This window comes from Haliotis cracherodii, unplaced genomic scaffold (assembly GCF_022045235.1).
Source record: "Haliotis cracherodii isolate W230 unplaced genomic scaffold, xgHalCrac1.p SCAF_19, whole genome shotgun sequence".
Classification (NCBI taxonomy): Eukaryota; Metazoa; Mollusca; class Gastropoda; order Lepetellida; family Haliotidae; genus Haliotis; species Haliotis cracherodii.
This window is the reverse complement of record NW_027266274.1, coordinates 6747998-6763342: the sequence shown is the minus strand read 5'-3', so window position 1 is coordinate 6763342 and position 15345 is coordinate 6747998. Positions and strand designations below refer to the sequence as shown.

Here is a 15345-nt window from a genome sequence, read left to right as displayed (position 1 = left end):
GTGAGAGGCGACCAACGGGATCGGGCGGTCAGGCCAGCTGACTTGGTTGAAGCATGTCATCTATGCTCATTATGAATTGTCTGGTCCAGACTCGATTATTTACAGACTGCTGTCATATAGTTGAAATAGGGGGCACGGGTTGCCGCAATTCGATGTGCAGAGTTGCGTCCCTTTGGTACGCCAGAAACCTATGATTGTGGGTTCGAATCCCTGTTCGCCCCGATTATGTTTCTAGGTTTGTCAGCACCATACCCGTGGTCGTGTGTTTCCCCGAAGTGGTAAACGTCTGAGACCTGTATCACTTCGGGCTTCCCACCCACATTAAGCTGACACGCCGCGATATAACTGGAATACTGTTAAAAGCGGCGTTAAACCCAACTCGCTCACTATAGCTGAGTTAATCCACCAACCAATGTTCTGACCGATCATTGGATTGTCTGGTCCATTATCGATTATTTACAGACTGCTATCACAGAACTGAAATATTGTTGAATCTGGCCTTAAATAACAATCAAAACTTTACAACAAGCTGAACCTTCAAGTTGGAGATTTGACCTATTTTGCAAGAATTTCACAGTTACAGTAAAGAGTGAAGAAATGTGTGTTGTCGGGTTTTGTATATTGAAGTTGTCTATCAATGGGGAATCATGCGGGATATTTGCAATTTATTAAAGGGTAAAGAAAACAAGGTGTGTCAATTTCTACGCTCAGCAATATTCTAGCTATATGGAAGATTCCGGGGTAGAATAGGTCTTCAACCCATGCTTGCGTAAAAGGTGACTTTGCTTGTCGTTAATGGGATCGGGTGGTCTGGCTCGCTGACTTGGTTGATGCACAGTTGCTTTCATTTATCTTATCTTTGTGGTTCGATGCATGTCTAGTCTGGACCAGACAATTCAGTGATTGACATAATGAGCATCGATCCACGTAATTGGGATATGATGACGTGCATCAACCAAGTCGGTCAACCTGACCACTCGATCCCTGTTAAGGCCTTCATACTGAATACAGATAATACATATTTCCCTTTAATTGGAATTTAACTTGAGGGAAGTTTGAAAATGTAAAAGTTGGTTAGTTGGTTGGTTGTTTAACGTCGCACTCGGCAATATTCCAGCTATATGACGGCGGTCTGTAAATAATCGAGTCTGGACCAGACAATCCAGTGATTGATATCATGAGCATCAATCCTCGCTATGTTGGATCGATGACATGCATCTACCAAGTCAGCGAGCCTGACCACCCGATTCCGTTAGTCGCCTTTTACGACAAGCATTGGTTAAGGGATAGAGCTTAACATTTTTAGGTGTCAGCAGTGGAGATCTGGGGTATTAGGTCTTCAGCAACCCATGATGTCAATCACTGGATTGTCTGGTTCTAACTCGATTATTTTCAGACCGCCGTCATATAGCTGGAATTTTTCTGACTGTGGCGTCAAAAAACAAACAAAAGGGTGTAAACATTATTCCAGGTGCATATTTGTATATCTGTTGGGCGGGGGGAATTTCAATACTCTTGTTTTGTTTCAGATATGCCACGGAGGAAGGATTGGAGGAAGGTGCAGGCGATGCAGCAGCGGATGGAGGAGTATCACCTCCCTAAAAAAGATACCGGGGAACGAAACCCCGTTAACAAAACACACAAAAATTTGCCTACAAGCAATCAAATGAATGAGCAATTGAGTAATCAAACAAATGAAACATGTCTCGATACAAATTATCATCAGGGGGAAGCTTACCCTGAACGTATCCTTGAACATGATATTGAGGAAGTCAGCCTCGTTAAAATTTGTCATCAAACCGCAAACACTGAACATGTTCTTGAACAAATGCCTGTGAGGGATATTGCAAACCACAAAGATAAGACAAATGAAAGCCACTGTGCATCTACAAGCACTGCAAAAAGTCATGAACAATCCACTGGTAATGCCCAAACATCAAAGCACTTGCGTGTAAATAGAAAACCACTGTGTGTACAAGGAACTTTTCATCAAGGTCACCCTAGATTTGGACAAAACAGTGGTAGACAATGTGTTGCTAACAGCGCATCTGCAATGTTGTTTAACCAGATTTTGGACATTTCCTCATGGGATCGCTATGATCTTGATAACGTTCTATGCATAGGAAATAAACTCTATGGCGATTCATTAGATGAGAGATCATTAACAACTCATAATCCATACCTTCTGGTTTCTGAGATTCGTTCAAACGTGAACTTCTTTGATAAAGAATACACATTCAGCCGTGGTGAATCTTTCAGTGGCTTTGTGCTTAAGGATATTATTGAAAGTGTAGATACTCCACAAGTCAAGTGTCTCGATACTGCACTACGCACAGTGTTTTCAGAACATAACTCTACATTTGTAACATTTGGAGGAGCAACATTTGCCGTTACAAAAAGAAACGAGAAATATTATGTGTTTGATTCCCATTCTCGGAACACTGCTGGGTTACAAGTGCCTAATGGGACAAGTATTCTTATGCAGTACACAACCCTCCTTCAGGTCCAGCAACACTGTATGAATCTTGCACGTTCAATGAACCTAAATGCAGACACGCAATTTGAAGTGACAGGCATGACAATCACCTCTGATGTTGAGGCACCTGTGAATGATCATGATTTGAGCAACTCTGGAAATCAGCCTGATGATACTGCCAGTGAAACAAATGAAACTGAACATGATGTGGTACACATTGATGAACACGAGAATTCACAAGATGGTAGTGTGGAAATAATTAACATTGACCAAAATGCGATGCTTTTCTGCCCAATATCATCAGATGTATGTGAACAGTTGTGCGAACAACTCAATATTCAACATCACTGTTTACCAAAATGTCAAGACCATGAGTTTGGTGTGGAAATTGGTGAACCATGTAGAACAGTACATATTGAAGGTGATGGCAATTGTTTCTTTAGAAGTTTGTCCTTTGCAATCTCTGGCAAAGAAAACAATCACAGAAAAGTCCGACTGGCTGTTGTGGCACACCTAAGGGAACATGCTGAAAGCTTCCATCCATTCTTAAGAGCAGGTTATGACTCTGTTGAACAATACATCTCTCAATCAAGAATGTGGTATGTTGGAACATGGGCAACAGAACTCGAAATGTTTGCAGCTGCAAATCTGCTCGGTATTGACATATGCACATTCACTGATAACAGATGGTTGAGATATCCAAGCAATCAGATAAACACAGAAGTACCAAACACTGGCAGATGCATATATCTAAATCATGTTTGTGGTTCACATTACGAGGTGGTGGTTTGTGTGAACGCTCTTGGTGCTTTGAGAAACTCCTGTACGGACAAATATTGTGAGAAACATTTGAGCAGTGTTCGAACAATGAGGAAGAGAAAAGCTAACCATTTACATGTAGATGACAGACAATCAGTTTTGAAAAAACATAAACTTGATAGCGAAGTATCTATTCATTCTCATGAAGCGACACCTGCTGAGGGACAAAAAAACAAAAAAAAGTATGCAAAAGCCAAAAGAGAGTATATCCAGGCCAAAAGAAAATCTGAGAAAGATATGTCCGAAACATCAAATTTGAATGTGAAACAGAGTAAACTGACTAAAGAGAAACAAAAGTACAACACTGTACCTGAATTCAGAAACAGAAAGAAAGAGACCAGTTCAAGTAGATACAGAGATGATGACGCACACAGGGAATCTGTCAAAAACTACAGCAGAAAGCAATACGCTGAAGATGCAAAACATAAGGCAACACTCAAAATGTACAGCAGTGGGAAATATGCCACAGATTCTGAGCACAGGGCAGCAGTCAAAACATATAGCAGTGAGAAATATGCCACAGATTCTGAGCACAGGGCAGCAGTCAAAACATATAGCAGTGAGAAATATGCCACAGATTCTGAGCACAGGGCAGCAGTCAAAACATATAGCAGTGAGAAATATGCCACAGATTCTGAGCACAGGGCAGCAGTCAAAACATATAGCAGTCTGCAATATGCCAAAGATCCTAAGCACAAGGAAAAATTGAAATCTCTCAGTACTGAGAAATATGCTAAAGATCCAAAACACAGGGAAACTGTAAAAACCTATAGCACTGACAAATATGCAAAAGATGCAGAACACATGGAAACTGTAAAAACCTATAGCACTGAGAAATATGCAAAAGATGCCAAACACAGGGAAACTGTAAAAACCTATAGCACTGACAAATATGCAAAAGATGCCAAACACAGGGAAACTGCAAAAACCTATAGCACAGACAAATATGCAAAAGATGCCAAACACAGGGAAACTGTAAAAACCTATAGCACAGACAAATATGCAAAAGATGCCAAACACAGAGAAACTGTAAAAACCTATAGCACAGACAAATATGCAAAAGATGCCAAACACAGAGAAACTGTAAAAACCTATAGCACAGACAAATATGCAAAAGATGCCAAACACAGAGAAACTGTAAAAACCTATAGCACTGACAAATATGACACAGATACAGTCCACAGGGAATCCGTTAAATCAGCAAGCATTGCAAAGTACAAAACTAGTAGCGAACATAGACAGAATTTGAAAGAGAGACAGTCAGCCAGGGTTATGCAAACTGAAAAAGAAAGAAAAATAATGGCGAATGTTACAGGATCATTTGTGAAGAACATTTCTGAAGGTCCAGAATTTGTGTGCTCAGTGTGTCATCGAAGACTTTTCAAAAAACAGGTTGTTCAATGCAAAAAAACTGTGTATGAAAGCAAAGGAAGCAATGTAGCAGCTGTATCTGAGAAATGCATCACTGACACTTACCTACACAAATGCACAGGCAGTTGTGATGACCAATGTCCGTTTGTCAATAGTCCTGAAGGCACATTATGGATTTGCTATACTTGTCATAGGAAACTTTTGTCTGGCAAAATGCCTGGAGAAGCTGTTGTTAACAACCTTGAACTGACCCCTGTTCCTATGCAACTATATTGTCTCAATGAACTAGAGCAGCACTTGATTGCCTTGAATATCCCTTTTATGAAAATGATGGCATTACCAAAAGGTGGACAAAATGGCGTACACGGACCTGTAGTATGTGTTCCTTCAAACATTGAGAAAAGCACCAGTATGTTACCGAGATGTGATGTAGACGATGAGATGATCAGAGTGAAACTAAAAAGAAAGTTAACTTACAAAGGCCATTATCAATATCAGTTTGTCAACAAAGCTCATGTTAAAAATGCCTTGGAATATCTTCAAGCAAACAATAGATGGTATGGAGATGTAAATTTTAATGAAGAATGGGTCAATCCCTTGCCAGTTATTGATGAAGAAGATGAAACTAATTACTCTGATACTGACACAGACACATTACCTGACCTTGACAAGGATAGCTCAAACACACAAATTACTGAAAAAGAGCATGGCTTACTTTTGAATACCTGTCTACAGCCTCTTGATATTGGACAAGAAGTTCTTGATCAACACTTTGAAAGGATAACCTGTGTTGCACCTGCTGAGGAAAATAATCCTGTCCGAGTATTGACAGACAAAAGCAATGAAGCGAGATCATTTCCAGTATTGTTCCCTTCAGGGTCATCTACCTTCCATGATGATCGTGAAGAGAGAATAACACTTGCACGCTACCTGCACACACGCCTAATGAATGCTGATCGTCGATTTGCTCAAAACACTGACTACATATTTTATGCTCAGTATCTTTCAGAAATTCAACAAGTTTTGTCAAATGTTTCCATTGCAATGCGAAAGGGATCACAGTCATATTGTAGAAATGTTACCGCTGAAAATCTTACAGATTCTGATTCCCTAAGGGGAATATTAAAATCTGATGAAGGATACAGGTTCTTGAAACCTATAAGAGGAACTCCACCATTTTGGCAATCTGCTCAAAAAGATTTATTTGCAATGTTGAGACAACTGGGTGTGCCAACTTGGTTCTGTTCATTCTCATCGGCTGATATGAGGTGGCCCGAAATGATCGAAACAATACTTAGAGCAGAGGGAGATAAACGCAAAGCCTATGAACTTGACTGGTCAGAAAAATGTTTTGTACTGAGAAAGAACCCTGTGACAGCAGCACGAATGTTTGACCAAAGATTTCATTGCTTCTTGAAAGAGGTTATCATGTCTCCAGCAGAACCAATTGGAAAGATAAAAGATTACTTCTATCGTGTAGAATTCCAGCACCGTGGTTCCCCACACACTCATTGCCTTTTCTGGGTTGAGAATGCGCCAAAGATTGATAAAGACACTGATGAAGCAGTAAAATCCTTCATTGACAAATACGTCACATGTGAAATGCCTTCAGTTGAGATTGATGAAGAAATGTACAATATTGTCAACAGTGTGCAGAAACATAGTGCAAGACATTCCAAGTCATGTAAGAAAAATGGCACAACATGCAGGTTCAATTTCCCTCGTCCACCAAGCAGTGAAACTTTCATTTCACGACCAAGTGGTCAAGATATCAATGGAAAAAATAAAGATGAGCCAAACACCTTGGAACAAACATGTGAATCTGTCAAACTGATGACCAACATTGATGCAAAAGCAATTTTGAAACTGATTTGGCAAGCACTAACAAATGATGAGCAAACATTTGAGTCAGTCGATGCATTATTTACTGCTGTCGGTATTTCACAAGATATGTTTGAAATAGCATGTGCAATTCTATCCACAAAAACAAATGTTGTGTTGAAACGCAAGCCAAATGATGTATGGGTGAATCAGTACAATGCAGATCTCCTGAGATGCTGGAACGCAAACATGGACATTCAGTATGTAGTTGATGCCTACTCTTGTGTTGTGTACATTATTTCGTATATCTCAAAGGCAGAAAGAGAAATGGGATTACTGTTGAATCAAGCACAAAAGGAAGCAAATAAGGATAATACTGATGCAAAATCTGCTCTGAAGAAAATTGGTGCCGTATACTTACACAATCGAGAAGTGAGTGCTCAGGAAGCTGTGTTTCGAGTTTGCAATTTGAGATTGAAGGAAGGATCACGTAAAGTACAGTTCATACCAACCGTAGACCCTGTCAGAATGAGTTTGCCTCTTGAAACTTTGAAAAACAAACAACAGAGTGGTGAACTAGATGAAGATGAAATGTGGATGACAAGCATTGTTGATCGATACAAGAGCAGACCCAAAGGTGATGAGTTCAATAGCATGTGTCTTGCTACTTTTTGCTCAGAATACAGAGTGGTGTCAAAATCTGAAGTAACAAGGGTGTCTGATGAAAAACGGCATAGTCCACTTGTAACATTGCAAAATGGCCTTGGTCATGTGAAGAAACGTACTCGAACTGATTCAGCAATTATCAGATATGCCAGATTTTCTCGTACAAAGGATCCTGAGAAATACTATCACAGTATGCTGCAGCTATTCTTGCCATATACATTTGATACTCAGTTAAAACCAGCCGCCTTCAATTCATATGAAGAATTTTATCAAACTGGTGCTGTCCAGATTGCAAACTGTCCTGTAGAAACTGTGAAAGACATTGTTGACAGAAACAAAGCCATGTTTGAGCAGGATGCCGAAGTCATTGATAACGCAAAGGAATTGTTTGAACAATCTGGTCAATTGGAAGATGCTTGGGCTCAAATTTGTCCAGAGACTGAATCTGAAAGACTAGAATGTGAAGATGCACATACATGTATGTCTGATGAGGAAACAGAATCTGTTAGAAACATGCCTGATTTGCTCCAGACTGATAAAACACTATCTAAAACAGAGTTACTTCAGAGTACAGTGTCAAGACAAGAAGCAGAAACTATTCTGAGATCAATGAATGAGGAACAAGCTGATGTTTTCTACAAAATAAGACAATGGTGTTTGGATAAAAAGAATGGGAAAAATCCTGAAGCATTTAAGCTATTTCTGACTGGTGGAGCTGGTACTGGAAAAAGCCATTTGATCAAGGCAATTTGCTATGAATCTACACGACTTCTAGCCCCCATCCAAAGCAATCCAGATGATATCTCTGTACTTTTGGTAGCTCCAACTGGTGTTGCAGCATTTAACATTAATGCATCCACAATACACAGTGCACTCTCAATTGGAATTGATGCAAAACTGCCATACCAGCCACTTGGTGAGGAAAAGGTCAATAGCCTTCGATCAAAGTTGCAAAGTATTCACATACTTATCATTGATGAAATATCAATGGTTGATCACAAGCTGTTATCATACATTCATGGTAGACTGAGACAGATCAAACAAACTTCTGATTATTCACCATTTGGAAATGTATCTGTAATTGCTGTTGGAGACTTTTATCAGTTACCACCCGTTAAGGGTACACCTTTATATGTTGGCACAAATGGATATGACCTGTGGAATGACAATTTCTCTGTCACAGAATTGACCACGATCATGAGACAAAAAGACCCTGCATTTGCACAACTTCTGAATCGGTTACGAACACGAAAAAGATCACAGCCTCTTGTAACAAGTGATATCAATATGCTGAAGCGACAAGAAACTGGTGAAGACGATGCCGATTGCATTCACATTTTTGCGACAAACGCTCAGGTTGATGAATTCAATGTCACTGCCCTTCATTCTAAATGCACAGATCCAATTTCCATTCAAGCACAAGATTTCTCAAGAAACCTAAAAACAGGAAAACTTGAAAAGAGAGAAAACCCTCATGTGAAAGTTTATAACTCAGTCTTACAAAAAAGTCTATTTGTAGCAATTGGTGCTCGTGTGATGATCACAAAAAATATTGATACATCAGATGGCCTTGTGAATGGAGTCTTTGGAACTATTAGCCACATATCTTTCACTGATGGTGAAGCGTTTCCTTCGAGAATATATGTTGTGTTTGACAATGATAAAGTTGGTCACAAATTACGAAACCTGAAAGAGACTGCATCTGCATTACAAACAAACAGTACTCCTATCGCACCACTTGAAGAAACTGTTTCAAACAATGGAGGCATTAGACGACAATTTCCACTCAAACTAGCCTGGGCTTGCACCATACACAAAGTACAAGGGATAACAGTGAACAAAGCTGTCGTTTCATTGGGCAAGATCTTTGCAGCAGGACAAGCTTATGTGGCATTAAGTCGAGTATCCTCTCTTGGAGGTCTTATCATTGATAATTTCAAAGAGTCGGTCATATACAGCAGTGAAAAAGTCGAGGCAGCAGTGTCTAGTATGCCAAAGTTTATGAATGCAAATCAGAAACTACATGATGGTCATGCTACATGTACATTCATTATGCAAAACATTGAGGGCCTTCAATCACATATTCAAGATTTGCAGAATGACCGTAGGTTTTTAGAGGCCGATTTCATTTGCTTGACAGAAACATGGTTATCTGATACACATCCACTTGATGAACCAAAACTTGATGGATTTACATTGCATCATAAACCCAGAGCACAGTCCTATGAATCGTCTGAACCAATACTGATGGAATTAAAGAATCAAAGTCATGGTGGCGTTGGAGTTTATTGTAGTGAAGACAAAGCCTGTGAATTTCCTCAGTTTCCAGTATCCAATTTGGAGTATCTGTCATTTTATGTCATGGAACTGCAAGCTCATGTTGTTATCATCTACAGGCCAAACTCGTTCAAAGCTGATATTTTCAGAAAGCATTTATTGCAACTTGTTCAGGAACTTGAAAAACATTCTGCTCGATCGATTATCATGGGTGATTTCAATGAGAATGTCTTTTCGTCATCTTCCATACAGACTTTGATGGAATCGAATGGTTTCACACAAATCGTTTCAGAATCTACCACTGAAAGTGGAACGCTTATTGACCATGTATATGTCCGAGGACTTGAGAATGTATCTGTGCATATTCTTCCAACTTATTATGGTTACCATGAAGCTATTGAAATCAAACTATGAATCAAACTGTACAAATGATGAAAACAATTTGTCACGTAATAATGATAATCACAGCCAGGCGTGTAGGGAGTAGGGGTGTGGCATTGAGCTGGAAGGGCCCCCTGTAGATTGTAAATGTGTACAAAACAACTGATTTATGAATAATCTGATGTCAATTAGGTGAGCTGGTTATGCCTATTGATGTACTGTTTTCCCGTTTCATGAAAGATTGACATTTTTACATGTGTCTATTTCAGTGTACGACTTGACGATTATAATTATGCCCCACATCAACAAAGTTGGCGAGGGATATTGTAATGGATTCCGTCCGTCCGTGCGTGTGTATGACTCAGAAACCGTTTAATATTTCTCTATGAAACTTTGCATGTCTATCAGACTCATGCTGAACTGGTGCATTTACTATTTAGGAATTTTAGAAATTTTTATTTTTTACATTTAGGACTTAGGTTCTATGAGGGTGTAACTCAAAATCCATTCAATGCTTTCTAACAAAACTTTGCAATGTTTACCAGCCACATACTGAACTGGTGCCTTTTGCTATTTAGGATTTTTTTATTTTTTTTATTTTTTACGTTTCTATGGTAACAAGTTGGACTTCATTACCGGAGCATAACTCAAAACTTGTGAAGTACTTTCTTACAAAATTTGCAGGTTTACTGGTGCCTTGTTTATGTTTCCATGGCAACAAGATGGACTATGGTTCTAACAAAACTTTGCATGTTTACCAGACACATACTGAATTGGTGCCTTTTGCTATTTAGGAATTTTATACATTTTTTTATGTTTCCAGGGCAACAAGTTGGACTTAGGTTCTATAGGTTAGAGTTCGTTTCCAGAGCACAATTCAGAACGCATTCAATACTTACTAACAAAACTTTACCAGACACATATTGAACAGGTCCCTTTTAGTATTTAGCACTTTTAGTATTTTTATTTTTTTACGCCGCGTAATATTTTCCAATAAAACTGTTAAAATGGGTGGGGGTATGGATGACTTCGTCACGCATACGCTTGTTATGATTGTGTAATGCTCCTCTTAGCCATGTGTTCTTGCTGTGTGATGCTCGAAAGAAATTAGGGAATACTTATCATGCTAATATTTAAAAAGAGTTCAGTAGAAGTCTTTTATCTCGGCAACAATCTCCTGTTGTATTATTGAATGAACAGGTGGTTATGAAGAAAACATCACTGATTTCTCCACATTGTTACCGGGTCGATCTGAATTGGAACTGATTGGTTCTGCTTCAACATGTTTAATGAACGGTAAACAAAATATGTTGTGATGACAAGTGTCTGGACTGAAAACTGAATGGGTTACCTTGTATTTGAAAACATTTCTCAAATACAGTATATGGCAGTTGAAGAGACATCATTTTACTAGTAAATAAAGAAGATGCACGACGTTACCTGCTGACTCAACGAGAGTTTAACAGATGATGAATCACCTGAGGACGACCAGTACCTTAAATTGTCATCTATTACCAAGTACATCTTCTATCAACGAAAACTGTTATCTTTCTGATGCAACCAGTGGACATCAGATGGTAATATGGAAAATGAACAAGAACTGTTGACTTGTGTGAGAGTAACAGAATGTCGTGACCTTTACCTTCACTGATGACAGGTGCCAGATGTATGACAACGCCTGTATTGTGTGCTCACTCAACCTTAAAAGGGATTCCTGACTGTGAACAATTGAATTTGTCTCCAATTTGATTGGACCAATGTTTGAAATTGTACTCCAAAGTCAACATGCCACATCATAAAGTGTTGTCAGTAACTAGTCCAGCACTAGTATAACAGTTGTGATTTCAGGGACATCCTTCCAAATCCATCAGAGTTCATCATTTCAAGCTCCAGTTCTTCATTCATGTTATCAGCTGACCCATGATCAATTCTTATAATCAGAAATCGACCCCTTTCACAATTTTATGTAAAAGCGAAGTTTTCGTAGTTTCAGTGTTCCCTAATTTCTTCCTAAGAGGGTGTATAGCGCACAGAAATACCATTGAGTATTTCATCATCTTATTTTTCAAGGGCAATTTTTGTGCTGAAACTTAAACCTTAAACCTTTATCAACCCATACTTTCCTGTTCTTAAGAGTGGGTTGTACACCAAAACATGCTACTTGCATCAATTGATCAATCTTGTGGAACATTTTACGATCAGAACAGAGCGCATTTGCTCTCCTTGGCTAAATTTGTAGACTGTAAGGGGTATGGGGCTATTTCAGTCCATCCCCTAAAATGATAGCTTTTTTTAAATAACTTTTTTTATGTTAAGCACAACAAAGTTACACAGTGGCTAAATGTTTTCAATAACAATGTTCCATTTTCAGTTATGTATCATGTAACTTGAAATATTAAAAAGATATGTATCATTCAGCCTGGTGTTATTTCTTTGAATAATCAATCAGAAGCAAAATCCTATTTGTTGTCCACCAAAAGACATTTTCATTATTCGTTCATTATTCAGATAATAGGTTTGGTGTGGGATACATTGAAACTATATAGAACATTAGAATACATTTCAATATGTACGTTCATCGGAGAACATTCTGGAAAACGGACCCTCAATCATGTGACACTTATAATGTTTAATAAAAAGTGACTGCCACACTAGATGACCTATGACCTAAAAGTTTGACAGTTATTGGATGAGCGGGTGATGAACAAAAGGTTAAATAGCATGTTTGAAACAAATTGTTATATTTGAGTAGTACTCCAAGAAAGAGTACCCTCCTCATCAGGATATCGCTCCTTTGTATCTGCCACGTTCGCACATACTAACGTATGCACGGAAGCGCCAATAAACGCACGGGCAAACGCAAAGTTTCTCACACATGCACAAACTTATGCACGTAATAAACTCGGATACGCAAAGAAACAAGCACACACAAAATGCACGCACTTACACACACAGAGACGTAAGCAGGTAGGAGCCCACAAAAGCATGCACAAACAGACGTACACACTGATACACCGTACATACGTATGTCCACGCGCTTAAATGTACACACAGGCGTCCTCTCTCACAAACGGGTGTGCCCACAATTGTACGCTACACAAATGTTCGAATCCTCAAACCGTTAGCTTGTACCAACAACGTCATAGGTTAGGCTCTGCGAAATTGGCATGTGTCGGAATGTTCCAGGGTGCTCTGAACCCATTTCCGACCTCATCCATGTTCGAATAAAAAAAATGGTTTCCTTGTACCATTGCTTTCTAAATTAATGCTCTGCTTGCAGCGTATCACCATTACGAATGGCGTGTACCAGAGTGTTCCAAACCCATTAATGATCTTGACTATGTTTGAATCCACAAATGGTTTGCTTGTACTAACGCCGTCAAAAGCTTTCGAGATATCGCCACTACGACATTGCATGTGCTGGGAAGTGACAGCATGTTCTAAAGCCGTTTCAGACCGCGACCATGTTCGAATCCTCTAAGGGTTTGCTTGTAGCATCACCGTCAAAAGCAAGGAAACGCTAGCGGCATATCGCCTATTCCAAATTGATTTGTGCCGGAGTGTCCCAGAGTGTTTTAAGCCAATTTCAGACCTCAACCATGTACAAATCCAAAAATGGTTTGTTTGTACTAACGCCGACAAAAGTAAGGTAACGCTTGCGGCATATAACCTTTATTAAATCAGCGTATCCCATAGTGTCGGGGAGTGTTCTAAACCCATGTCCGAACTCGTCTATGTTCGAATGTTCAAATGGTTTGCTTCTAACAAAGCTGTCAAAAGTAAGGAAATGCTTGCGGCACATCGCAGCTTCGAAATTGTATGTGCCGAAGTGTCCCAGGGTGCTTAAACCCATTTCCGAACTCGTCCATGTTCGAATCCTCAAATGGTTTGTTTGTAACAACGCCGTCAAAACTTAGGCAACGCTCGAAATTTGCGTGTCCCAGAATGTACCGGGATGTTTTAAACCTATTTCAGACCTCGTTCATGTTCGAAAGGGTTTGCGTGTACCAACGCCGTCACCACTACGAAATTGGCATATGTTAGGGTGTCCCAGGATGTTCTCAATCCATTTCCAACTTGACCTTGACCCAAATGGTTTGGTTGTACCAACGCCATCAAATGTTGCGGGACATTGTCGCTAAGAAATTTGCGTGCTGATAAGTGACGCATGGTGTTCGTAATTATTTTCTGACTACGTTCTAATTTCCAAAGGGTTTGCCTGTACCAACTCCGTCAAAAGATAGTTACCGTTTGCAGGACATCGCCGCTACTAAATTGGCGTGTTCAAGAGTAGTCCCAAATATTAATCAAATATTACCACCAAGCGGTGTTACTTTTAACATGCAACCAAGAACAAAAGATGAGATGCATATGGCACACTAACTTCATGGACACTTGCAATAGTTTCTGTCAACAACCTTACAAGATATGATCTTTAAAGTAAAATTTCAGAGAAAAAAATGATCAAAATCAAAATCCAAAATTGCCGCAACCTAAAAAATATCCAAAAACGGCTTACAGAGTTTGTTGTGTCGTGTGTGTAGACAATTCGCAGAAGGTTTGGAAGCATTTCATGCAGTGGATTCAGAGGAGATAGGATTTGAAGACACGTACCCCAAAATCCCTGTGAAAACCTTGAATCCAATATGGCTGACAAGCCACGTGACCAATGACCAAAGTCAAAGAACAAAAATTATCAAGCAACTGAAGCAGTAGATACATGCAAGGTTTGAAAGTAACCGGACAAGCAGTTATGGAGCAACAGGGCAAAATATATCTTTAAAAAATGCTTGTTTTCAGTTATCTGCCCTATGCATTTGGGCCTACGGCCTTGGGATTTTGGCGGGCACTAGTACTCAACGGTCTACATACCCATACACAATTTGAACAAAATCGAGCCAGTGGTTATTTTGATAGCTCTGGTACAAAAATCGGCGGAATAATAATATACTACTCAAAAGAAGTTAAAGAACACCCGATTCTTTCATATTACTATAGTTAATCTGTCTCAGCATGTGAGATTAACTGTAGTAATATGAAAGAATTGGGCGTTCTGTAACTTCTTTTGAGTAGTATAATATTAAATCAAACGATAACACTGGGGCTCTTCAGCCTTTCGGCTTGGTGACTCTTTAACAGGCTGTAACTTCTTTGTCAGTTGGGCTCCAGTCAAACGGATTAGCGTTCTGCGTTCGTCCGGGCCCCGGGTTCCTCTCGCATTGCTGAGATAAAGTGCTAAACTTGTTTCCGGCCTCGTTCATATTCGAATCCTGAGAGGGTTTACCTTTACCAACGCCGTCAAATGTAAGGAACCTCTTGTGAGACATCACCACTACTAAATTGACATGTGCCTTGGTGTCCCATGATGTTTAAACCAATTTCCAACATCGACCATGTTCGAATCCTCAAATGGTTTGCTTGTACCAACGCCATCAAATGTAATGAACCACTTGTGAGACATCACCACACGTGTCCCAGTGTGTTCTTAACCCATGTTTGACTTCGACCATGTTCGAATACGCATATAGTTTTCT

The 15345-nt window shown here is 39.5% G+C and overlaps 1 protein-coding gene across 1 annotated transcript in view; it reads left to right on the top strand.

Moving 5' to 3' along the window:
* LOC139466910 (uncharacterized) overlaps nt 1-15345 on the top strand; it is a 49684-nt gene that overhangs the window by 20917 nt on the left and 13422 nt on the right. The window contains exons 3-9 of the mRNA XM_071248636.1: nt 1530-1627; nt 2504-2686; nt 3566-4432; nt 5402-8069; nt 8337-9257; nt 10081-10137; nt 10635-10662. Coding sequence (XP_071104737.1) covers nt 1530-1627; nt 2504-2686; nt 3566-4432; nt 5402-8069; nt 8337-9257; nt 10081-10137; nt 10635-10662 — 4822 coding nt within the window. The remainder of the gene's footprint in view (nt 1-1529; nt 1628-2503; nt 2687-3565; nt 4433-5401; nt 8070-8336; nt 9258-10080; nt 10138-10634; nt 10663-15345) is intronic.